The sequence below is a fragment of the Diadema antillarum genome, unplaced genomic scaffold (assembly GCF_040938485.1).
Source record: "Diadema antillarum isolate AM-2024a unplaced genomic scaffold, OU_Dant_1.0 seq00001028_RagTag, whole genome shotgun sequence".
NCBI classification, from domain to species: Eukaryota; Metazoa; Echinodermata; class Echinoidea; order Diadematoida; family Diadematidae; genus Diadema; species Diadema antillarum.
The window spans coordinates 912,495-940,357 of NW_027271862.1; the positions used below are offsets into that span (position 1 = coordinate 912,495).

At 36.8% G+C, this 27,863-nt stretch overlaps 1 protein-coding gene across 1 annotated transcript in view; it reads left to right on the plus strand.

Annotated features, from left to right (window-relative positions):
* The window catches only part of LOC139742867 (uncharacterized), a 66,969-nt gene that overhangs the window by 29,439 nt on the left and 9,667 nt on the right, over positions 1–27,863 (plus strand). The window contains exons 8-31 of the mRNA XM_071653380.1: positions 2,446–2,559; positions 7,436–7,549; positions 8,163–8,276; positions 9,188–9,301; positions 10,231–10,344; positions 10,800–10,913; positions 11,584–11,697; positions 13,004–13,117; positions 14,638–14,751; positions 15,180–15,293; positions 15,941–16,054; positions 18,177–18,290; positions 18,654–18,767; positions 19,508–19,621; positions 20,167–20,280; positions 21,065–21,178; positions 21,670–21,783; positions 22,633–22,752; positions 23,549–23,662; positions 24,321–24,434; positions 24,873–24,986; positions 25,614–25,724; positions 26,577–26,690; positions 27,340–27,453. Of these exons, the coding sequence (XP_071509481.1) occupies positions 2,446–2,559; positions 7,436–7,549; positions 8,163–8,276; positions 9,188–9,301; positions 10,231–10,344; positions 10,800–10,913; positions 11,584–11,697; positions 13,004–13,117; positions 14,638–14,751; positions 15,180–15,293; positions 15,941–16,054; positions 18,177–18,290; positions 18,654–18,767; positions 19,508–19,621; positions 20,167–20,280; positions 21,065–21,178; positions 21,670–21,783; positions 22,633–22,752; positions 23,549–23,662; positions 24,321–24,434; positions 24,873–24,986; positions 25,614–25,724; positions 26,577–26,690; positions 27,340–27,453 (2,739 nt within the window). The remainder of the gene's footprint in view (positions 1–2,445; positions 2,560–7,435; positions 7,550–8,162; positions 8,277–9,187; positions 9,302–10,230; positions 10,345–10,799; positions 10,914–11,583; positions 11,698–13,003; positions 13,118–14,637; positions 14,752–15,179; positions 15,294–15,940; positions 16,055–18,176; positions 18,291–18,653; positions 18,768–19,507; positions 19,622–20,166; positions 20,281–21,064; positions 21,179–21,669; positions 21,784–22,632; positions 22,753–23,548; positions 23,663–24,320; positions 24,435–24,872; positions 24,987–25,613; positions 25,725–26,576; positions 26,691–27,339; positions 27,454–27,863) is intronic.

A 27,863-nucleotide genomic window follows, 5' to 3' on the forward strand; every position in this document is an offset into this window, starting at 1 on the left:
AGGGTTAATAAACTGCTTCACAACCGCACTAACGATGTGAAAGTCAATCATGTGTTGAGAAACGGAGGCATTCCGCACCAACTGTTTGACTCAAAGACTAAAAGAATTGTTTTTAGATTTCATACGACGTTAATCCTATATACCGATTGGTATATTCCGTGTTCTGATCCCTTAGGTTGCTTCACTGCTGTTACGTGTAGTCACCTTACTATTCCTTGTACCTACCTTAATATGTTGAATGATTTATGGTAGTCGCTTTCAATATTCGAAATTATATCATTGAAGACGATTATTTGTATTTCATTGTTAAACCAAATTTAAACTATTAAAGTAGAATGTGTTGAAGGAAAGGTCTGACGAAGAATGAAAGACGTTTTGCCTTCCTCGTGTTAACAGACATCGACGAGTGCTCTCCCAACCCTTGCATAAATGGAGGATCATGTACGGATCTCATTAACGGATTCAGCTGCACTTGTCAACCAGGATTTTCAGGGACAACATGTGAAATAAGTATGTTGGCTTACGTAATATTTGATACTTGTATTTCGAGATTTCTTTGACGAGTGTTTGGTGTACGACTTGTAAGACAGTTTTGTTTAAGGCTAGTGAAATATTTATCTATTTATCCAGATCTGTCTTACTTTCAACTACTTACAATTTTTGGATTTGTTGATTATACACATCCCATACTATTCTACTACATAAACACACAAATCTACCTTGTTCTCAGGAAAATGTCTTGAAGGGATGATATATATTATAGTTTTAGTTTAGGCCTATAACTTCAGGTTTCTGACTTTTCATGACATAATGAGAAACATCTTCTGAAATATGACAGAGCATGTAATTCCAAGAAGAATTCAACGTTTGCTTTGATGATACTGGTTTTGAAGTGACTGAGATATCCAAAACCAGCGATATTAGAACCACTTTGTTTTAGTTTGTCAGCCATTTAACATGTTTAAAAACCGATTTTCATCAAATACACTTTGAATTCATGTTAGAATAGTATGCTCTGTAACATTTTATAAGTGATTTTTAAAGCTCAATCCTCATCCCGCTAACACTATACCATCCCTTTAAACCAATTTGCATCCCCCCCCCCAGATATTGACGACTGTGATCCAAATCCATGTCAAAATAGCGGCGCCTGCACAGACCTGATAAACGACTTTGCATGCAATTGTGTTGCGGGTTACACTGGGAAAGACTGCGGAACTGGTATGTACTTTAAATCAACTCAGATATTTAGTAAGAAAAAATATATGTGTAAACGTTTATTACGTCTTTTGTATGGCTTATTCTATATCTTTCTGTATCTCTCTCTCTCTCTCTCTCTCTCTCTCTTTACATCCAAGATGTATTTATTTGTACAAAAAGATTTACAAATCCGACAACCGTGGTTCATATTTTACCTTACTTGTCGATATAATCCCCCAAAACCGTGTTTATCCTTGCCTGAAATGAAGCTTGAAATCAATGTTATTATGTAACAAATGGTGAAATACCCCCCCCCCCCCTTGCACTGTTTTTTTTAAAAGACGTTGCATAATTTCAGCAACATCAAATATAGTTTAACCTCTCCAGTAATGTCAGGCTGGCTATACGCTGAATTAATCTAGCCAATAACAGCCCTTTTACGTTATTATCACATTCTTTCTCGTTTTCTTTTTTAAGGAACTATTTTTTGTTGATTCATGATACCCTCAGTATCCCCTATTTGGCCAATTTACTATTTAGATATAAGTACGTGCGTTAAATCTTATAAAACTTTCCACTATATTTGTCCAGATATGCAAGGAAAGGTGCAAGTTACGATCGCTCTCGTGGATGGTGCATTCCAATGTCTTGTTAATCAGATAGTGCTTTAGCCTGTGAGGTGCCCACATAGTACAAGCACAGTCTTTTGAGTGGGTACCTCCACTTTTTTCGCAGAATGTATAAATATGTTTTTTTTAATGATAAATGCCTCACTTTGTAATGACTTCTGACAAATGTTATTCTTTGCTATGTGCAATTCCTTCAAATGCATATCGAATTTATACTTTTTGTACTCTCTGTTGAAAGAAGTGAAAATAAAACCTTTGAATTTGAATTTGAATTTGAATTGACATAATGATTTAGATGTCACTGGCAGAATGTTAATTGGTTTGAAAGTTTATCGTGAGCGTATCCAAGTTATCTGAAGTAGAATAGTTCAAATATTATTTTCAATTGTATTGCACATATCAAGATATTCTTTTGATCACATAGTAATGATCAGGGAATCATAAGTCAATACAAGTCAACATGCGTTTGCATATTTCTTTAAATCTAATGAAGTAAGAGCATTCCATTGTGCGGTCTTTCCCCATATCTAATTGTTCTTCTCAATAAATTGTACAGAAAAATATGGACTGTTTATGATTCACCAAGTCTTATTTGGTTTCCCTGTTCAATGCGCAGATATCGACGAATGCGCCAGTGACCCCTGTCTCAATGGTGCCACTTGTATGGACCTCGTCAACGGGTTTACTTGCACATGTGTACCCGGCTACACTGAAGTCCTTTGCGATGTCGGTGAGAGTTGTGGGAATTGCTGCTGCTAACACCCAAAACCAGTGATGCTGGGGGTGCATGTCTTGTGCAATGTGTACAGTGCGCGCGCGTTTTTGTATGGGGCCGTGCGTTAACTCCGCGTTAACTGTACTTGCGCGTTTGCTATTGCAGATGCCTATCGTTGATAGAAGTAGAGAGCCGAAAATCAAATGAGGGATAACACTGAATTGTCTCAGATTAGTTTGTCCTCAGTGAAATAGCTGAATTCATTTTTTTTTATTCTGTTCTGAACGCTTTATAACAGCTCATGACTAAACCAGTACTACTGCCCTCACATAATGAAGTTGAAGTTAGTTATCTATCTATATTCACATTCACAGGTATCAGAAAATAGCATGAATGCTAATCAAGTCCGATACCTGTCTGAAACAAAGGTTGTAAAAACGTAATAAGTGCAGTACAATAAACAGTTCTACAATCTTACATTTGTAGTTTGAAAATACATAAAACATGAACATATTTACAAGTATTTACATTACAAAAGATTTAAGTTGAAAACTTGACATGATAGTTCATCTCCTACAATAAGTATGAATAAATATATGTCTAAAATAGTGTAACTATGATAAGCAAGGAATATATATATATATATATATATATATGTACATATGAATATGTTGCTTTATGATATTCAGCTGTAAAATTGGTGACAGCACACATAATAGTATTTTTGGTATTACACAGCCAACAAGTGCGATTTTAGTGATCTACGAAATGAATATGTTAAGCTGCACTCCCGTATGGGTAGCGGCAGATCATTCCATAGAGATACACCAACAAAATGACAATGAAAGCTTTCCGTAATTGGTCTTAATTTTAGGCAAATTCAAATCTTATCTTGTAATACTTCGAGTATTGGGATACAAATGAACAATATCTAGAAGCTGAACGAGGCAGAATACCATTTATAAGATTGTATATACATGAACAGACACACAACTTTTGCAGTTGAGAAATATTGAGAAGCTTTAAATTCTAAAAAAAAAAAAATGGCATTGATGGACTTATAGAAGGGCTTAAAGAAATGACTCTTACTGCCATCTTTTGGGTAATATACAGGCACATTAGATTTGACTTATAAGTACTCCCCCAAACTTCTATTTCATATTCAAGATGAGGTTGCAATAGTGTCTTACACAGTGTATCAAGATATACCTTGGCACATAATGCCCTATTCAAAATAGTATACCAACCTTTTTCCTGAGGTTACTGTTTATCTTTTTAATGTGAGTTTTCCCATTTAAATGTTTATCAATATGCAGGCCAACAAAAGAAACAGCATCTACTTCTTTAATTCCCGTATTAGCTATTGTCGTTTTCCCTTCCGCTTTGACCGGTCGATGTCTTCCTCTAACAATAATATAATTTGTTTTTGATAGATTAATCGTCAATTTATTAACAATACACCACTTAGCTACCTCACAAAGATGCACATTGACTTGAGACACATCTACTCTGCCATCTTTGACTGGGAAAGTATGAAATAAATTATTGTCATCTGCAAAAATTTTGAATTCAAAGAAATTAATTGAATTAGGCAGATCATTAATATGAGTAAGATACAGTGTTGGGCCCAACACAGATCCCTGAGGAACAGCACAAGTAATAAGTCGTCTGCATGGGAGACATTTTTCCCATCATAGCTAACAAATTGATATCTATTACTCAAATAGTCTCGGGACCACTGGAGAGGTGTGCCTCTGTCTCCATAATGTTCTAATTTACTGCACAAGATATCATGATTTATTGTATCAAATGCTCTCTGGAAATCAGTAAACACTCCCAGTGTTACTCTGCCTTCATCTAAGGATTTTGACATCTCATTAACTAAACTAACAAGAGACAACTTAATATTGATGTTAATAATGATGTTGTTTACTTTGACACATTCCCCTTTGCCTTATTGGAAAGCTTTCTGGGGTTTCTTTCTTGCCCACTGGGTGACATGATTAAGTATTTCAATTGCTCTTTTCTTTTTTCTTTATGACCTTACTAGTAATTTATTTGTACTGTTTCAATAGTTACTTGTGTACTAGCAACGTTCACGTCAGATCGCCGCAGTACACGTATAAGAATAAGAACTATATACTGACATATTATGTTTATTTCTTTGTTCCTCCTCAGACATTAACGAATGCAGTTCCGACCCGTGCATGTTCGGATCCTGCAATGATCTCGTCAATAGTTACACATGTGACTGTATCCCTGGGTACACGGGAATGAACTGCGATATAAGTAAGGCACCAAGCACTCCTACTCCTCTCCTCCCATATACCCTTCTCATAATCTTCTTGTATTGCGTCTCATTCCCGTCCACGAGTCTTTCGAGATATAGCAGATATTTTGCACTACACTGGACTAAATATTACTTCCATGTGATTGCCAACCGCGTACTGTGTATATTAAAAGTGCGCTGAAGCAAGTGCCCTTGTGGAAATGAAATGAATGAATGAATGAATCACTATGCTAATGATGATGGTGATATTGATAATAATAATAATAATCATTATTATTATTATTATCATTATTGACATTTATTATTATTATTATTTTCATTATTCTGATAATGTATTATTATTATAAATCTTATCTTTATCATTATTATTATTATTATTATTATCATCATCATTGAATGATAATAATAATAATAGGAACAATCATCATACTAATATTTTCAAAATATATCGTATAAGAAATCAATGATTCATGGCTGAATACACGTTTAACGTAGCATTAAATCTGTTCTTCATATTCCATTATCAAGGTAGGAAATTTTCTTGACGATCGATGCCTTAACAGAAAATTGGATAACCGGTATTAGGATTATGTAATTATGAAACAAACATTAGAAAAAAGTTCGACAAAATATCACATTTACGTCACGTATAGAAACACTTTAGTTTATCCTTAATTGTATAGACATATATATTCAACCTTGTGTTAGTATTATCTGATGTGTGCTTGCCAGGGCAACTTTGCCTATGAATTCCCCGAGGGCATACCTATAGGTGAATCAAATTGGTCTTTTATTCGTGAATTCGTGTAGTACTCTTTCATTACAGTTATCAGGTGATGTGTCAATTTTTATAATTCTGAAAGTTTACAGCTGCAAAACCTTGCCACGGGATCATGGGGTTGATCACATAGGCCTATATAATTCATAACAGGTCCCAGACAAAACATGATACCGACATTATTTCCAATATGTATATATGAAGGGTTTGTTTGCAAAAACCGATAAGTCCATTTTTGAGGACTTTGAAGTACGATCTCTGTCATAAAGTACAAAATAATACCTTTTAGATGATATATTGGTCACTACATATAAAGGTATATTTTTGAAGTTAGGTCAAAAGAAGCGAACATTTTCTTATTATTCTCTTTATTTTTCTTGACCTTTAATCGCAAATATCTCCATTTGGCAAATATGGACTTATCGGTTTTTGCGAACAAACTCTTCATATCTATGTATCTTATGTATGTATGTATTTATGTGTATATATATATATACATATATATAATTATATATGAATTTGTTTGGTGTCAGTGTATGTATTTACATACATACATGTATATTTATGAATGTGTATTATGTTGTTTTTATTCCATTTTTTATACGTCTTAATCTTCTTTGCAATAGATATCGATGATTGTAATCCAGACCCATGCGTGAACGGGGACTGCACTGACGGCGTTGACTCTTTCACGTGCATGTGTGCTGCTGGCTACACTGGGACCCTTTGTGACATTAGTAAGGCCCATTAGCCATATAATAGAATTTTCATGTTTCTATATATAATAGACATTTCTACCCATGCCTTAGCGACCTTTCCTGAAAACTGAATTGTAGACCACTCGTCTTTGTGTCTCTTCCTTTCTTTGTTTTGCCTTATCTTTAGTTTGTTTTCCTGCCTGTTCCGTCCCTGCTTTCGTTGTTGTCCTTGTCATAGTCCTTTCTTTCTGTTTGTTTCGTCTGACGTCATGATATCAAAATGTTCATACATGGCGTCCTTGACGGATCTTGAGAAGCCCTCATCTTCGAGAGTAATTCACAAAATTTGCAAACTATGCTTCGTTTGTGAATTCCTCTTTTCCATGCAGAGTTACGAAATGAAATTGTATTGCTTACTTGTCTATTTATCTAAATACAGAGTTGATGTTACTTAGTTAAAAACTTATGTAATTCAAAGTTCCTTAAAATATTATTTACTCATGTAAACGTTATTTATATTGCTTTGTATTACTTTATGTGGAAATAAAATCACTTGAATTGAATGGAAATTGATTAATTAAATCAATTAATTAACAAAATTAATTTGAAGAAATCATTTAAACGAACCCTGTACTTCAGGCAGTTTCTTGCTAGTAGCATGCACAATGAAAAAGAAAAAGAAATGTAGATATTAATCCAAAAATATTGTTAATGGCCTATTCCTGTAATATAATTATTGAAATCAATGGAAAACTACACTTAGTATCATACAAGGGAATGCAGTCATGTCATCAGCAAAAGTTGCTGCCATCGAAATTCACAGGGATCATACACAATAGGAAGAGAAATATGACGTCATATGTCAGTGGGTTTAAGCGACAAATATTAATTCAGAAGAAGCAATTCAAAATGCTGTTTTAAGACATTGGATCTACCAAGTTGTTTGACGTATAGGTTTTAATGTCTTGCCGATGTTTGAGAGGCAGGCCTGCAATGAATAGGCAAAACCTATTATTGACATATTTTTATTTTCACGGTGCATTAATAGAAGAATGGTGCAACGGAGTTTCTATGTTTGCTTTTGCTTTTGTTTTTGTTCTTATTTTTCGTGTTCATTTTTACTAGATATCGATGACTGTGCGCCGGTACCGTGCCAAAACGGCGGCACTTGCGACGATTTGGTCAACGATTACACGTGTACCTGTTTGCCTGGCTACGCCGGAACTAACTGCCAAATTGGTAAGTCAGATCTATAAGAATTTTGTAGTGTGACGTGAAAACGCATTTCTGTGTTATTTCCCAGTGAATGAAAAAGAAGCCGATTATATCTAAATGATTTTTTTCAATACCTTTAAAACTTCAGTCCACACCACAAGTAGTCATTACTGTTTCGGAGATGAGCCCTCAATGGTCGAGTCAAAAAAGACATCCGTGTTTGAAGTTTTGTCAGGGCTTTGACTGTTTGATCTATTAAAAGATACCAGCTTTGTTAGTCCTTGTATGGAAGTCAGTACGACGAATGCTTTACAAAAAATAGAGAGAAGACGTTAAGAAAATGTACATTTTCAGACGCTCATACCTGACTTATTACCAATTAATTGACCTCCCATGATGAACTGGTAAAATTACACTTAGCGCGAAATGATGAGATAGGGTAAATATGATTTGTTTGTCATGTACCGCTCTTTTTATAATATCCTGCATTAGAGCTGCATATAGCCCGTAGCAATGTGTAATGAATTATGTAAAATACGGTGACGTATTCTCTTTGAAAAAAAAAAATTCCTGCGAGAAATATCTATGTCATGCCCGTTTGTGTTTTGTAACATTTGCCTTGTAATGATAAACATAGATATCAACGAGTGTGACAGTGACCCTTGCCTCAATGGAGGTACCTGCGAAGACAGGATCAACTCTTTCTTCTGCGAGTGTCCAGTCGGTTACCAGGGCGCCACCTGCGGCGAAAGTAAGTTAAATTTGAGCAAAGAAGACTATACAATTATTTTATTGTGTTTAAGTGATATTTTTATAGAACCCCAACCCCCTCAACAGTGAGAAAGATAACACTCTGCTGCGAAGTACAGCGTGCTATGCTGATATAATCAAACCCGAATTTAACTGAAATAAAAAAAAATCAACCTAAAAGACAAAAAAGTGTTTGGAAATACAACGATGAGAAAACAGTTATTTTGAGTAGGTTTGGATTAATGCGCTGAATTTTATTTATTGATGGTAAAATACACCTGTAAAGAATATTGAAAGTCTCAATGGATAGATTTATCTCGATTTTTCCAAAAGAGTATTGCACGTGTACCCATGATAAAAGAGCCTCCATATCTACAAGACAATATTGAGATCAGAAATATTTTCTTAAGATGAAAGATCCCAAAACTACAAATCTTACCCATTCAAATTCCATCTAAAATACATCCTCAAACCAGAATATTTAGCGTTTAACCCTTTTTGTGCCAGGTAGTCAAATGTGCACAGATTTCACACGTATACTGACTAGAATTAGCTGTGACACACAGAAGGTTAAAGGGGATGGCTGGTAACTGATCAGTGGGAATCAGTGGGAATGCTGGAGGATGATTGTTCCAATCCTTGTGGGATTCATTTGAGAGTACATTATTTATCTATTATTGTGTGAAAATTATTTGCTTCAGAATGGTCTCATATTCAAGTAATGAATCCCACAAGGACTGGAACAATCATCCCCCAGCATTCCTACTGATTCCCACTGATCAGTTACTAGCCATCCCCTTTGATAATCATGAGTCATTAAGACATTGGCTCGTATTCAGTTTTGAAATTGCTTATATGGTGCAGTTATATTCATTGTTCTGTCATATTCATATTTCATAATTATGTGCATAGATGTAAACGACTGTCTGACGGACAGTTGTAACGGCAATGGTCAGTGTCAGGACGGCGACAACACATTTACTTGCACGTGCTTCCCAGGGTGGACCGGACAGTTCTGTCAAACATGTAAGTTCAAACATTTGCGTCACGTTTCCTTTAAAAAAATGAATAAACAACTCAATGTCAACAAATTTGAAAATTAAAAAAAAAAAAACCCGTTGAACTGAAAGTTAGCTCCTTGAAAGTGTTGGGACTGTCATCGGAATAGTAATGATGTCGTATGTCTTGTATCCCGCACGTTTTGGGACGCATTCAAGAAATAATACCACTGAAATATATCTACATATATCTACATATATCTATATAGAAAAGATGACGAAGTAGGGTAGTAATGCATTTCAGTCCAACAGTGCTATTTATTCAGATATGATTATATATGATTATGCCACTCAATGGTGTATGTATATTATATACATTCATATTCAGGCACCTACACATATTATATTCATTTATTTGCTTCATCATTTATCTCGTGTGAATTAGTAATTGTATAGACTATTACATTTTTCAATGTTATCAAATCTTGTGTTGCTGGACCCGGTGGGAGAACAACACTTTTCTTGATGTTAAGGAGAAAAAAAAAAACTGTTCATATGATTACTCGTTTGAAGTACACATTAGAGTTCCTGAAACATATTCGCATGCAAAGTCTTTTTACCGATATGTTTCCACTTGGTACTCGAGAGTAGTATGCTGTTTTTTGTGTCACAACTTTCACTGAATATAATGAAGTTTCGTGTTAGTCACCACCACGAACAAAGGAAATTGGATAATGACTTTCTCTAAAATGCGAACACCAATTAGGTGAATAACTTGTTGAGACGTTAGTAACCATGGTAACAGAACTTGACAAAATCCAGGAGGGTAGGTACTTTAAAGGTATTTTCGAATCGATGGATGCATTACTGTAAAGTTGTATGCTGAAAACAATCAGTAGAACGATTCGTGGTCTAGGCCGAGTAATACTAATTTCTTCCATTGTGATTATCTTCTAGCCGTGGATGACTGCAGCCCACAGCCTTGCATGAACGATGCAACCTGCGTCGACCTCCACAATGACTTCCGTTGTGACTGCCCACCCGGCTACACGGGTACACTTTGTGAAATAGGTATGACAATATTATGATACGAGATCACAATTACTTTGCGTTAGATCCATTCGCTGTTGTAGGGCTTCCCTGTGTTTACTCTTTCCTGCCTTGTCTGTTTGCTTGTTTGCTTTTTGTTTTTGAGAAATACTAAAGACGATAACATTGTGGTTTGACTCGTAGACCAAGACAGATCCACTGTTAACGAAATACACTCTAGTAGTTGAATCGCCGCGTCATTAGATGGGCCTTCTTTCAAGTAACCTCGTTAAAACTGAATGTCGCTTTCACGTCAAATACTTCTTCCCCTCACATCGGATTACATTATTAGTTGGGCGAGGCATGGACCAAGGTCCATGGATGGGCGAGGCAACACAGTATCGCCCTGTCAAATCCATAAAACCCATTCGGAAGTGAAAGTTATAGTAGAAGTGTTAACAATTCTCACCACTTCTCGTCCTTTTCTCTAACGACAGATATCAACGAGTGTGCCAGTGGGCCTTGCCGCAACAGTGGATCGTGTGAAGATTTGGTCAACTCATACCGCTGTACTTGCCAACCGGGATGGACTGGGACTGTTTGTGACGACGGTACGTATAGGGCCAGAAAACAATCTGTGTGGGTCGCCCCGATCTCAGAACAGCAATTCGACGCCACATCGTTGTTCTCATGCTAAACACATTATTCTATCAAGGACAAAATTTTCACTTTCAGGATATGTTATTTACTACAAAGTAATCGTGGTATCATTATACTGTAAGTACCTGTTTAAGTACCAACCTATACAAGCCTATTCAGTATTTTCAATTCCAGGATTCTCAGTGTAAGTAGATTACAACAGTACAACAGTATCCATGACTCCAGTGCGTGAGTAGATGTCTTGAATTAGTACTCAGTTAACACCTTAATATAAAAAATTAGTCGAGGTTATGTGACAACAAAGGAAATACGAATATATATGTATATATATATATATATATATATATATATATATATATATAATTATGAGCGTATCTGAGGCGACTGTGGTTACGGCACTACTTCTTATCCTCACAGATTAACCCCAGTGTGGGTGATTTCAGCACTGTGGTAAAGTTGATGAGAACATCGGCTTTAACAGGAAGGAATAATGCTACTGATGGTCATGGTAATAAAACTGGTAAAGATGATAATGATGTTACCGATGATACTTCATCAGAATTACTATGTCAACTTTACAACAAATAAAATTATCTTCTATTGGGTATGACACTGAAACAGATATTGACGAATGTGAAAGCACTCCATGCGACAACCTAGGTTTCTGTGTGGACGCGGTCAACGGATACTCTTGTGTGTGTCAAAATGGCTGGACGGGGACAAACTGTGAAATTGGTAAGGAAATGGAGAGTTTGTTCGCAAAAACCGATAAGTCCATTTTTGAAGATTTTGAAGTACTGTCTCTGTCATAAAGTACAAAATAATACCTTTTAAATGATATATTGGTCACTACATATAGAGGTACATTTTTGAAGTTATGGTCAAAAGAAGCAAACATTTTCTTATTATTCTCGTTATTTTTCTTGACCTTTAATCGCAAATATTTCCATTTGGCAAATATGGACTTATCGGTTTTTGCGAACAAACTCTTCAAATATTACTCACTGTCTCTAACAAGGATCATATCTGGCACCAACCTAAATAAAAGAAAAGCAAATCAAAAAGAAGCCGGCCTATTACGATAGTGATTTTCCTTGTTTTGCGTGTTTGTCAGGTGTTCGTCAGCCGCTTTTGAGACATTCAACACTCTTATTTGCTTCCTTCTTTCACTGATAGGACTTTAATTCAGCGCTTTCAGTAAATGATACAGTAACTGATATTTCACAACATTTTACAACATAAAGCTCATTGGCTGCAGATAGATATAGCTGCAGATAAATGTACTGAGGTATAGAACATTAATGTCAAACTATAACTCAAAACTAAGACAAATAAATAGATTCAAGTTTATCTTGCATTATGAAGGAACATTGATAGCGGTAATAGAAAATGCAGATGGTTGCCAACGCAATCATTGCTTCAAGGAATAAATGGCCGGCCTAATATTTGATATACAAAGAAGTACAAGAGGCTGCATGATTCATAATGCAGCTGCGTGAGGAACTGAATTGTAGTAAAGTGCATGTGGCGTCAGTAATTGCATGAAATATATAGTGACGATGCACTGGGGCATATAAAATGGAGTACACATTTTATAATTATGACCAACATTAGTTATAAAACGTCTTCTAAAAGACCTATACAGTGCAAATGCTCTTTGACCTGTGTTATTATAATATTATATATGACCCCATCATCACTTATATGGAAAAAATTCTGAGTAGGTGCCATAGATTTCATTTTTTCAGCTATTTTTCTTCAAATTACTTAGATCCCGCAAACAACAACTTTCAAAACAAGTTTATGTCAATGACAATTCATCATCTGCCAAGCATTGTTTAATTACCAATTTGATTAACGAAAATGTCGTAATGCACGTTTTCCCATAGCTGATGATGACTTGCATGTTTCCATTCGACCAATATGACTAACAAAAGAAACTCTTATCTCGCTTAACAGGTTCACTATTTCCAAAGATTTCATGTCATGCAAATCCATATGAATCATCACAATTTCTGTGGAATTATGTACTCCATATCAGATATCGACGAGTGCGATTCCTCGCCTTGTCTGAACGATGGTACGTGTATCAACGGTCGTAACGAATATGAATGCGTGTGCGCAGCCGGATTCACGGGAACCAACTGCGCCGAAGGTAATTGCCATTCCCTCCTCAGTACACCCCTCTCCTACTAGCTTTAACCATTGTGTGATGTAATAACGTTCTTACAACTTACGGAATAAAAATGAGCGTTTGACCTAATAATCACTGATTACATGATATCATACATTATGTTCAATTAGACTTACAGAGAAAGTGATGCTTCAGAGTACGTTGCCTGTCATTCCAGCCAAAATTTGATGTTCCGCTATAAGTTCAGGTTACACGAACACAAGATAACATTCCTTAATCTTCACATGGTTTGATAACAAAGTTGCCCACTGTTGGAAGAGGTTTGTTTGATAAAATGAAATGTGAATCCTTTTAAGACTACAGTTCCACATCACATGCTGATAAAAATTGTAAGCCGTAAAAGTATGGAGTGCTTGATTTTATGTGACAATAGAGGATATAAGTGAAGATAGCTAATGTAAAGCAAGACTTGAACTTGACGATCACGTTAGGCAGGGGTATGGGAAGAGAGGGGAAGAGGTACGATAGAGTCGATTTGACCATCGCCTACCGGCTGTTATGGGAGGTTTCACAGTATAGTAAGGAACGGATGACGTTTATCATGCTTAGTGTTTGTCAATGAAGACGACAAACGAAGTAGCTCGTTGAATGAATGCAGCAAAATTAGTAGAGCACATGAATGTCTTTTGAGAAAATTCCGAAAATTCGTTCAAAAGTTATGGATTTTTCAAGCTTTTGTGCCGCCATAGAACAGTACTACAGTTCGACTCATTTACTGTAGAGCAATAACATAAAGAAAATATAGAGAGAATTACAAAAAAAAAAATGAAGGGACACACTCCTTTGACTTGTTACTGAAATAATTATGCTACAGGCAGTATCATTCCCCTTTGAAAGAGGTAAGCTTACTGCTCTTTCATTCTGTAAGAAGAATGAAATTTTGCAGAATTTTCATAATATTTTCTTTAATAATTTCGTTGTTTTGCCATGTCGCCAGGAACTGTTTTAGTCTTCTCGTCTAGCTATGGCGGCACTGCAACTGTCATAACTTTTGAACGGATTGTCCAATTTTCCTCAAACTTCAGTGTGTCTTCTTAAACCTGTATTTTATTTTTGTGTGTTTTCAATATTCAAAATGTAAATATGGAGAAAATTTTCAATTTAATGAAGATGATAGAGAAAGTGTTCTCCTCAAAGTGGTAGTCTTCAATATGGAAATTATTATTTTGCCGATTATCTTCCAAACACAATAAAAGTAGTTTACTGCAATGCTACCGGAGGGCCGCAGAGACTTCATTGTTCACAGACGGGGTCTCTGCCATACAGTCAGTAAAGGAAAACTAGCAAAGAGTGATATAATTTTCTTGTTGTTGAAACAGATAACGATTCTCAATTTTTCTGAGATATAGGTTAAGACTTCATTGTTCATAGAACTGGATCGCTACTGAAGTCAATCAAAAAAAAAAAAAACATAATCTAAAGAATCTCATTCTAGGTTTTCGAATCCGAAAATCAAAATCATCCTTCCTTTTTTTTTAAAGATATCAATGAATGCGCCAGCAACCCATGTGGAGCCAACGGATACTGCCGCAACGACAGGAACTTTTACGAGTGTACATGCTCACCAGGATACACCGGTGTTAACTGCGATCAAGGTATAAACAAAGTCCAGTGTGTGTTAGTGCGTGTGCTTGTGTGCCTGTGTGGGTGTGTGTGTGTACGCGTGCTCGCGCGCCCGCGCACGTGTGTGTTACCCTGTTCAATGCTTGTTTTATGGTTCGAATTTATTGTTTTTCACTGTTGTTGTTGTTGTTTTTTTTGTTGTTGTTGTTGTTGCTCATGCAGCTATTGGAGTGTCCAAGTCCATAATTCAGGATATGTCCTGTCAAATGAATTACTGGACATTTGCAAGATAAAAACAAACTCAATTGAAAATGCTCAACTGAACACCAGACACTGCCCATCTGTGGCCACTCGCAGAAAAGAATTCAATCGACTATCAATTTCATGTAATCAGTAATCCTGCACAATTTTGTTTTCATTCTTTTTCTTCTTATTTTTGTCCGGTTTGTTTAATCTGCAGAAATTGATCTGTGTTTGACCGATCCGTGTCTTAACGGTGCTACGTGTAACAATGAACGAACGTACTACACGTGTATCTGCGCCCCAGGCTTTGAAGGCTACAACTGTGATATCAGTAAGTGTCACAATCCAGGACGTATTTTACAGGCGACGTGCAACATTATAGACTTTTGATGTTCCGTGATATTCAAAATACATACAGAACAATTCAGAAAAAGATGATCTAAGGTTGAGAATGTTTAGAATAGTAATGTTATGGATTATAGGCTCATATAATGGGGAAAGTGCAAAACCTAACAGACTAAGAATCACCGTCCTTCTCTTCATCCAAACAGGAAAAGGAACAGAAATCTGAGTAATTTAGAAAAGGAAAATTGCCATCATTCAGTTAAATCTGTATTCGAATTTGTGATAACTTAACTATACACGTATATCTTTATGAACGATTACAGAAGTAAAGATTAAAAAACAGGAGCACATTGAAGGAACAAAAGGTATAATAAAAAAAAGATTAACTAATAAGGGATATATATAGAGCGTTGAGCTCAATTTCAAAGTTTTGTGTTGGAAAGTGATATTTGCGTAGAAAGTAAAAGAAAACGCTTGCTATAAATTCAAATCCTTTCATAACCATAACAAATTCATGATAACGTCAAGAAGACACATGGATATATTTTTGTAATGTCTTTTAACGAACAAAAACCCCCGATTCATTAGTAAGAATAAACATGACGAACCTTTCTCTGGTTTCTTTCCTGGTAGACACGGACGAATGTATTGGTCTTCCCTGCAACAATGGTGGCACGTGTGAAGACGGCATCGCCTCCTTCACATGTAGATGTCGCGACGGATGGACGGGGACGACCTGTGAAATCAGTGAGTATAGCATAGCTATCGGTACAGGTTGTATAGGTTCGTTATCTTTTTTATTTCCGAGAGAGAACTATGCGATATTTGCGTATGCGAAGAAACAGACGCCGGTCTATATTGCCAGATCTGGCTACAACTGCAGTACCATATAGCTTCTATTCAAATACAGTGTTAGTTCGACCTTCAAATAGTCAGCGTCAATGCCACTCCTAACACTGATAGATCGAGAACTATCTCAATTAATTCTGTCTACAAGATTGCCAAGATGTAATGCTTGCTTCATCCATTTTAACCGTCGCGAATCCACATGTCTTCTTTTTTCTTTTAGTTTTTTCTTCATTTTCAACGACAATTATCATTGCCTTCTCGACTGATGTCAAACAGACATGCTTGAAGAAAAAAAAAAAACAGGTCAATTTTACTGATTAAAATACGTCTGATTTTAGAGCTTCCATATTCAACTACACTTCTTGTATAAAGCGATCCTACGAAGAATAGTGACAATTGACGTAGTGTCACACGATGAGAAAATATGCGTTGTAATATGAATATATTTAGAGCATTGGTCTTATGCCCAAGTAAGTTGTACGTCGTCATGGGAACGGATGGTGATCATTCAGCATTATTTGGGCATTATTATTATCATTATTATTATTATCATTATCATTATCATTATTATTATTATTATTATTATTATATTTTGTTACGACCAAAATCACTCTGAGAATGATCGCACAAAAGAAACAATCAACTGATGTTCAGGCGGTTTATTAACAGTGATATTGTGGGTACAGACTGGTAATCGGTTTCACATCAGCACAATAATGATCAATATAAACAATTACAAATCGGTAATGGAATCACTTACATGCATCCAAATCTTAAATCACAAAGTCCCTTCAGTTCCCTGGTAGTGTCCAGGTACGATGTTTGATGCACAGATGAACGATCCTTGACGCACCGATGAATAATTCCTCCAACGTAACTCCAGAGGCGCAGGTTGCGATAATCCTCGGTATTAATCCAGGTATATGTCCACGTTATAGGTCCACGGTATAATGTCCACAGTGAAATGTGCGGAATCCAACGTTATGACGACCACGTCCAGTCGATGCGGTGAATGATGATTTGCTCAATAATGTTCAGCTAGGAATCCAGCCCGTCACAGCTTTTCCGTAGCAATGTCCATTGACACAAAAATGGAGTCTATCTCCAATGTAGGCAAATTAATTATTTGCAGGCAAAATGTCTCCCAGGCCTTATCTCCACAAACATAACAGGTCAGCAGGTAACACAGGACTGACTATAACAAGTCGCTTAAGAGCCAGAAGTGACGTAACTCTCAGAGCAGAGGTGTTGGGTACTCTGCCTACTGCAGAATTTCTCTGGCTTATATACTATCCATTCACCCCCTTCTAGCACATTCTGTAACTCTCTCCAACCTGGGGCCACACACCTGAACATACTGGCAAGTCCAAGTTCCAGGAATCCTGGATGACTCACTGCATAACATCATTGCCAAAATTAACTACCAATCACATTGGGCTACAGGGACAGTGCCTCACTCAGCCAAATATGTTAGCACTTCCCAGAACATTCTGGAATGGGTGAAATCATTCTAGATTGAGTGAGCTATAATGTATTTCCTGCTACATGCATGTACTGCATGGCCACATTGTATACCACCTAGAAAATTCTCCACTGATCTGGTCAGCCTGTATGTACTATATCTATACCACATAGAATGTTCTCCATTAATCTGGTCAACCTGTGTACATACACATTAAAACAACCATGCATACAGTACATCATACATGTACATAACTACTAGTGTGTACATTTGTGACAATATTATTATCATTAGGCATGTTCGACCAATTTTCAGATCTATCAAATGTAAGTCTATCAAGTGTAGCAACCCTCTAAAAAAATCCATTTGCATGTACTTTTCATTTTTTTTAATATCTAATTAATTTTATCATTTGAAATATTACAAAAGAAAAAAAAAAACTTATAGATGCCAGAATTTACAAATTATAACCCTCACACTTTGTTGATTGCCTTAACTGTTTGTCCATCAGATTTTCAAGTTTGTGGTATATTAAGTATTCATATTTCTCTTTCTCAGATATCGATGAGTGCGATTTGGACCCATGTCTGAACGGTGGTATATGTGTGGATGGAGTCAATAGCTTTGAGTGCGTCTGCCAAACAGCGTACATGGGAGTCTTATGTGAAAATGGTGAGTTCATAATGATCAAGAAAACACGCTTTAGCTCGTCACGTTGATCAATAATAGAAAACATTATTTTGTGAACAGTTCGTTAAAGATATATAAGATTACACAAACTGTGGCAATTCAAATTGTACTAAGTCAGGTTATTGCAGGAGAAATATTTAGAGACTGTAGACTATACAAATGCTTGTGTGTGCAAATGCTTGTGTGTGCAGATTACAGTGTATAGTTACAGTATTGTATTATTGGAAAGTAATAGATAGCGCACGTTGTAATGCAATAACCGGATATTCATCGTACCAAATAAAAGATGTGGAATGATAATTTCTTCAGTATTCGCTGACATGATTTTTTTTTAACGTCAATCAGAAAGGGACGCCTGCCTCTCACTGCCATGCCAAAACAACGGGACATGCAACGACTTCGATACCTACTTTACGTGTGACTGTCTTCCCGGATTCGGAAACTTCGACTGCGGCAGAAGTGAGTATGAACCCCATGGAACCACGGCATTTTCATGGCAATAACATGGCCTGTTTCATGTAGCTTCTGGATATGAGTGCCTGTAGCGGTTATTTTTAAATCCTTTTGCCTATTTGCTAACTTCTGAACAGATACTGATCTGTTTTGGGCCGCCATCAACAAGTAATAGAGTAATCAAATTAAAACTGTCACTAAGCACCATTCGAAGCTATGTTAAGGAAATGCATGTATCATCTAGCACTTTGTTGTATAGGCTAAAAGTGATGGACTGGTCTCACATTTTTGATTATATCGTTTTTGAGCATTTGGAAATTGCCAACGTTATACATGTATGTTATACAACCACTTTTTCTGTAATCATAGAACACACTCAGGAGACCTAATACTCCCATTCCACAGAGATTTTTTTTTTCTCATCGGTCACTCGTCCGAAGTAAAGTTTGTTGCCTTCGGCCACCCACCGAAGTGCATCGGATCGCATGCAGTCTGATGAATCCGACTTGGGTTGGTCAACTATCAGGTCAAGGTCAGACGTGTTGCGCGTAATTTCCGTCGGACGATCTTGCTTCACCGGATTACGCCTGACACGTCTGACATGTCAGATCTCCGCATGGAATGGGGGTGTAAAAGAACTTTAGGATATGACCACTACACTGTTCGCTCTGAATCAGGTCATTCAGCCTTAATTTCTTGTTACTTTCTGATAACGACTTTTCTTTTCAAATATTCCATTCCTGCAGATATCGACGAGTGTCTGAGTTCTCCGTGCCGAAACAACGCCCCTTGCATCGACCTGATAGCGGACTATCGCTGCGACTGTCTCCCAGGCTACGCGGGCAAAGATTGTGGGGAAGGTCAGTTTGTTTTCTGTAGTTGTCATCTGTTACTCTGAAATTATTAGCAGTCTACTGCTTTATTCAAACATGTGAAATATGTCTATGAGAATTCCTCATAATGCCACGACATTTGTAGAAATCTTACACAATCAACAACTCCCCATATCTAGAACGCTCTATCTTATTGTTCTTTGTTTTTAGCCTGTCTGGAGGACGGCAATGTTTTTTTTCATTATGCTACAAAAATGAAAGTATGTTGAATTTTCTTCATATTTCTCTATATTCTCATCATGACGTCATGAAGTGTGGAAGTCTTTTTATCCAACGATGACGGCACCGAAAGTTAACAAAAAATTATAACTTTTAAACCTATTGCCCGACTTTCCTCAAACTTTCACTGATTTATGATGTTCTACATGAATATTGCTACTTTCGCTCAATCTACACCCTTACATTTGTATTTGGCCTTTGGTTTCCTTTATTGAGTCAATTTACGATAGCGCGTAAAGGTAATCCGCAGATTTTTTAAATGAAGTAATTTCTTTCTTCTTCTTTTTTTCCAGACATAAATGAGTGCTTGAGCAGTCCATGTGGAATTGGTGGTCAGTGTACTAATCTCATCAATAGATTTGAATGCACGTGCCTGCCAGGATATACGGGGACAAACTGCGGTATCGGTAAGAGAAACGTTAATTTCGTCACACGAAAAATTGTTTGACCTTGATCGAAATAATTATTTTCTTTTTTGTCTTTGTGTCAGAGATTGCTGCAGATTATCTCCTCTTTTTAGTGGATTGATATTGATCAAAGCGAATGAAACTCTTGTGAAATCCAGTGTACATTTTATACAGGAGACCACTCCTTTTCGCTCCGGCAATTAAAGGGATCGTATAATTTTGGTTGAGACCAAATTTAAGGTTTCTGACATTCTGGTGAGATAATGAGAAACCTGTTATGGAATGTGAAAACGCATGTAATTCCAAGAGTAATTCAACGTTTATTTGATGAAAATATGTTTTGAAATGGCTGAGATATCCAAAAAAGAGTAATCCTAATAAACGCTGGGACCCACCTTTTACTACAATTGGTTTGTTTTACTTTGTTTTTGGATATCTCAGCGATTCCAAAATTTGAATTAGTGGTTTCTTTGTATCTCGCAAAAAGTTAAAAGCCCAATCCTTGTCTCAACCAATACTATACCATCCCTTTAAAATGCGTCATGAGGCAAAAGTTTTTTCGGATTTATGAAGTGATGTCATAAAAATAGTGTGAACATAAAGGGCAAAATACTTCCATTTTGATCCTAGGAAGACTGCAATCTTGTAATGCCACTGACATCCATGCAATAAAGTTTATAGATGTATTGACGGCGTTAGACTTGTCGAGAAATCGGCCGTTGAATGCAATCACGTACCTTTTCGATATCATGCTTTTGACCTCACTTCTGGCGTGGCCAATCAGATATTGATGAATGCGCCAGCTCTCCATGCTTCAACGGTGGCACGTGTACGGATAGAGTCAACGGATTCGTGTGTGCATGCACCGTCGACTGGACAGGCACACTCTGTCAAACAAGTAAGTGGTCTTGAAGAATTCTCAGCCGACAAGGTCCGAGAGACAGAGGTAGATATATATAGGGTGAAAAACAGGCTGACGCTGTACTTCTATATCACCTCTACTCTAGCTCCAACGTCTTTGAGACAAAGTGTCATTTTTATGTGTCATGAGCTTCTGATTTAAACATTTCGATTCTGTTTGTAAGTTAGTCTGCAGTTGTTTAACTCAAATGTTCATGCAAAACTACCTAATATTGCTACGTTCATCAAGTTGTCGCTAAGACTTAAGACTTAAGACTTTGGCGAAATTAACAATTTTTTGAACAGCTTGATTTTCAATGTGTATCATTGTCAGCTGAAATGTAGCCATTGTAATAATAAGTATTATAGTTTATTGTAATGTTGGGAAGGCCTAAGAGGGACTAATGACCAAAAGTGAAAACAAAGTGCAATGTCCATGTGACAAAGAAGGGCCTGACGGAGATTGCATATCTGAATGTCACCTTTCAGGCCTGCGTGTCTGCGGCAGTGACCCCTGTCGCAATGGAGGAACCTGCAATGAAGCCGAAGACGGTTTCACATGTTCCTGTCCCCCCGGCTGGATCGGGTTCACGTGCGACATAGGTAAGAGCCTTATTGGCAGGTGTACTCAAAGACTTGTCTTATGAAGGCTTAAGATTCTAGCATATGATAAAATGAAATATGATGTAACGCAGTATGATAAAGATCAAGATCAACTAATCATCTTAACACAATATAGTATGGTATAGCATAATTTCATATAACATGATTTGATATGATATGATATGATATGATATGATATGATATGATAATGATATGATATGATATATGATGATATGAAATGATATGATATATGATATGATATGATATGATGATATGATATGGTATGATATGATGATATTGTTTAACGATGTATAAGAAAAATATGTGCCCATATGAACAATAATGATCTTATAGCCTGTAATCACAATGATATAGAACCATTAAATTGACAAAATATCTTCCATAATCTAATGTAACTGTTATAATTCGGTGTAAAAACACTGTAGTCTTCTGATTTTTACTCTGTTTGTCACCTTAGTGTCTTTGCTACTTATGACAAGAGAAACTCTATTCTTTAAAGGATATAAAAGCGGTTCAGTGCTCGTTTGAAGCTGTTCTGTAAGCTTTACAGGGCAGGGCAAAGGACGCTTGCATATAAATTATAGTTTCTTTTTTTTTCTACGAAGGAGAAAAAACAATTTATGCCTTTGCGTGAATACGAAGATCGCAAGTAGACCTCGCATATAGGAGAGATTGCCAGTCACCGATTTCTAGCGGCATTGTTCTTGATATTCTTAGAATCTTTATAAGTTGCCTGATGACTGGGTACTGGATGCCAAGAAAAACAGCGGTTTCTTTTCTTTGAGCTAACTTGAAAATAATTTTACGTCATTCTCTTATATCTATTAGATTACAATGAGTGTCTGAGCTTTCCTTGTCAAAACGGGGGAACCTGCCTGAACGGACCTAATACAAACCAGTTCACCTGTCAATGTACTGATGCTTGGACTGGACTGAGGTGCACGGAAGGTGAGTGCAGGTTCATTCAGCATTCATGCATAATGTCCCTTTCCAATTTATCTTACTTCAAAAGACGTCATCATTCATCAGCGATATGCGAATTCCTTTCCTGGGAGAGGTCGTACATATGCCTATATCACCAACCAAACCTGAATGTGTATATTTTCTCCAACTTACCACGCAAGTTTCTATATGACTACGCAGTCACACACGTACTTGCGTTTTGTATATCTCCTGCTCATGAACGAGTCATTGTGTGAATTGTATCTCAATATCCATGCGCAGTGGGGCCCATGTTTCTATCCACGGTTCCTTTCGACATTTCAATCCCCATTTTATGTTGTCCTGCATGTTTGATGTTCATCTCTCTGATTTCTTGTGTCTGGTCTCCACACAACATTATGGACACTGTGAAGACCCTATAACTGTCTAAAAGAAAGTGAAGCCCTTGTGTTCCTCCTGTGCCTCAATAAACGATACTAGTACTATATGGTGTATAAACATTTGTGATTGCTGCGATATTGTATAATAATATATGTTTTGGCAACTGTCTTCAAAGCAGAAAGACAGTATCTTTGGAGGCGTGCTCTTGAGGAATATGCGATGTTGGAAGTGATTCCTTCACAATTCTTCTAATATCGTTTTCTTAGGTATCAACAGCACGGAGAGGGAGGATGATTTTTGAGTAGTATTAAGTGTCTGTCCATAACTCACGTCAACCAGCACTCTAATGCATTGACCGGTCATAAGATGACAGTATTAGTTATGATTGCTGTTTTTGTCTTCACCTCGCCTTGTGTTTCAGAGGTGGATGAGTGTTCGAGCTCACCTTGCAGAAATGGGGGAACGTGCTCTGATGAGATTGGTGGCTACACTTGTGCCTGCACTGCCACCTGGACTGGATCCCACTGTGACGTCGGTGAGAGAAAAAAACAAACTTGTATTTTTGTCTCTTTCAGTGTTGGAAATTGTTGCAAGTTTAGATGTGGAGTCATATTCCAGACATGATATGCGCCAAACAAACGGACATCAACATCTAGTGTAAAATTGCAAAATCACGTCATTCATACCTATCAAGGGTTTGCATATCTTTTACTTTGCAGTTACATACTTGTGGATTTCATTTGAGGCTTCAGCAGATCTTTTTCCTTACTCGAAAACAGAGTTGGCAATTTTACAAAAACAACGAAAGTAGCGACGCCAGTCACAAGAATCTCTTTAAAACTGATGGCTGATCTCATCTGGATGATAATAATAATGATAATAGAGAAATATTTCAACAACCAAGATCGATGGAATTTTATGCTGTGTTATTGTGTGTATTCATTTGTTATGATTATATTTGTTGGAAATGAAAGAAACGAAATGGAATAAAATGAAATGTTCTTTACGTCTTCCTGTGCTGAATTTTAATCTCAATTTTAAATAGTAATTCTCTAGAAGAATGATCAGCTGGTAATGCACGAAAAAAGACTATTCTGAGCTAAAAATAATCAAAATAACATATACCCGTCCAACTATACGTATTCAGAATGATTAACCGTTGTCAAGATGTCTTGAAAATTCTCCACCTGCAGCTGTGGAATTTTGCATCAGCAACCCTTGTGACAACGGCGGAACTTGCCGAGAAGAAATAAACGGCTACTCCTGTTTCTGTGTACCTGGTTACACTGGCACCGAGTGTCAAATAGGTACGTCCGTAAAGGAGAAGATATACCTGCTGTATTGGTCTTTATTGATGACTCAAGGAAATATTATTAATTTATTCTTGCAGTGATATGTTCATATGGTATTATGTATTACTGATTTGTGACTTTTTTCTACGTATCGAGGAGAAAACTATATAGGGAATGATGCTCAAGGCAGGACATAATGTTGTGGACTTGGAATATGCATAATATGCTGTACCTCACATACTCTACGTCTGCTTTCAGGCAGCTGTGATGATACTTTGAATGGGAAAGTTAATTTCCGTTGGTTCCTGCCTGATATTAACAGAGAGGGTAATTGGCAACATAAGACTTGTATTATACATGGGAGCATGGCAACACAGTGAAGTTAGTAGAATTATCATACTTAGCGTTGGTTACTTCTTTAATGCCTTTGCCCTTACTTTATTTTGATTTTAGAAACGAACGAATGCACCCCCTCAAGCTGTAACAGCAACGGTGACTGCATCGACGAATTGAACGGCTTTTCTTGTCAGTGTTACGCAGGATGGACCGGTGCAGCCTGCAATTTCAGTAAGCCACGAGATTAGCTGTTTATGGTTTTAGAACGAATATTAGTAATCATGAAAATGCGAGAAAAATACAATGGTAGTAAGTGTTTTGATGTTATTTAGCTACACATAAAATAACTCTTTCATGTCTTATCGAATCTTCTCTACTTGCATTTCTTTGACGGTAAAGCATATAGAGTATAGTGTACGAATACCAGCTAGATTCATAATGTACTTGCTGTTGAAGTTTATTCTATCATGTGTTGTAAAGGGTTGATTATCACAGAACATGTCTTCATCTTTAATTCTTGTGATCATTTAATTTTTTTCTGTATATGAAAAAGAAACGTGTTAAAAAATGTAACCACGCGTTCTGAGTATCCGAGTAATCATATTGAAGAGAAGGGATAAGGGCTTTAGAACCTCCTCATCGAAGTGCAAATATGACAATATGACATGAAATATCTTAATGACAGTGAGTGGAAGTACGTATAACTGTAACAGAAGACTACAACAGTGAAAGCAATTTGATTACTGTTTGTTCCCGTTTCAGAGACTTTATATCGCAGGACTCTGCGCGATTGGATGACCCATTGATCACGTGGTTTGTAACATTATCTGCATCATATGTCTCTGTCTTTTTCGTCAGACATCGACGAATGCGACAGTTCCCCTTGCGTGAATGGTATCTGCAGGGATCTCGTAAATTCCTACGAATGTATCTGCTCTGTTGGCTTTGCTGGAGTCCACTGTGATGAGAGTGAGTCTCTTCATGTATGCCATGTGATTTAGTTGAAGGCTTTTTTTTTTTTCAAAAGATGTTCCACGTCGTAGCCCCTATGTTTCTGCAGCGGTAATCTCTTAACTAATAGTTATGTACTACAAACAGGATTAAAAACAAAAACAACAACAACTGTTTTTTGAAGGAAGGTGTTTGCATGGTTTAGTACATAAGATACACTAGGTTTGCGGTTCACCATGTATAGTCCTTAGAAGGACTGTTGGAATGACAGGAGAAAGATAGGAAGAAAGGTCGGATGAGAGGTGAGAAGATTGAGTAAGAGTAAGAGCATTCTTTCTGGAGTGAGTGTAGTCCTGAAAAGGACTATGAACCAAGGAAAATAGAAGAGTTTAGAAAGGACTCAACGTTTTGGACAGTTGACTGTCCGTCCTGAGGACTATAGACCTATTACGAGAACCATGCATTATGGTGGAACATACCAGTCGCCACAGCGACATTTCTAGTTTTCAATATGACTTTCATGTGTATCTGTGTTTTTTTTTAATATTTGAAAATAAAAACTGAATCAAAGGTTGAAAAATACTAACCTACAAGTAAATTGAAAAAATAGTAAATATATTTCATCCTGATTTGTGATAAGAAGATTGGATGAGCTAGTTCTTCAAACAATGGAAGCAAAAGTTTAGCTCGCATGAAAATGATCTCTATACACTGTAATTACCATTTTGACGTGAGCAAACATGATTATTATGCTCGTTGATTCAATATTGTCTGAACTGCAGTGCAAATCGAATGTCGTTTCTTGTGGCAGGATTAGTAAAAAATCATCACACCATTACAATACTGAATTTCTTGTATGTTTTGACACAGACGTCGATGACTGCGCTGTGAACCCCTGCCTTAATGGAGGAACGTGCAATGATGGCATCAACTCTTTCACTTGTAGTTGCTTGCTAGGATTCTCGGGAGACAGATGTCAAATAAGTAAGTTCACCTTGACGATGATGTTCATATCATGTTAATGTTGTGGAGGATATCCCTGCTGGAATGAACACAGTGTCCCACTGTGTGAGACACAGTGTGACAGTGTGAACACAGTATGAGCACAGTGTGAAATCATCTTCACACTGTTAAATTCTAGCTTTTCACTTGATCGACTAATTACTATATGAGTAAACTGTTAACACACTATGGGACACTGTGTTCTTCTACTGGAAATTTAAACATGCAGCAAAACGTAATAATTATTGTTATGTCAACACTTTGAATATCTTTATTGTCACAATGCAATTATTACCAATACTGAAATACTTTGCTACGACAGAGTACTTAGAGAGCGTTCAAAAGTTAGTATATACAATGCGTTACACTGAAAGTTAAACTTCTAAATGTATATGTATATGTATATATATATATATATATACATATACACTGTATGTCTAGAAAATCTCTCTCTGTCGGACATTCATACGTATATACACTCATACATAGTGTATCTAAACATATATATATATATATATATATATATATATACAACTTTGAATACCATGTGCAATCAAGAAACCCACTTATGCAGCAAGATTATCATGAAACACTGCACCACAAAGATTTATCTATGCGTGCTTTTCACCAGACGATGATGACTGTAGCCCCAACCCCTGCCGTAATGGTGGCATCTGTCGAGATGAAATCAACGACTTCTCCTGTATCTGTTTGTCTGGATACACCGGCAACCAGTGTGATATAAGTGAGTATGTGTATTTCTGTGTAGTGTCCGTGTGTACCTCACTTATGGGCTAATCCATTATTCAATGGGGGTGGGAGTGAAAAGGGGAGAGAATACCGTCCTTACTGTGGTCCACACTGGAGCTGTCAAGCATCAAATAAAATGTATATAACACATGCACAAATATGAGTTCTAATCTAAAACAGTACTTCCCGCCGTTGCTGCAGTGATCTTACTACATCACTAGTGCGATGATATGCTGGCTCTGGCTCCAAGCGTATTCCGTTGGGTTGGCCAAAATATATATTGGCAAGACACGCATCGTACATTTTTCTTTACAGTCATGTCCTTTGCATCTTTGCCCCTACATAGTGGATTGTTCCATTGCTGATTACATTTAACACAACAATCCCTTTCTTTCCTTATTTTTT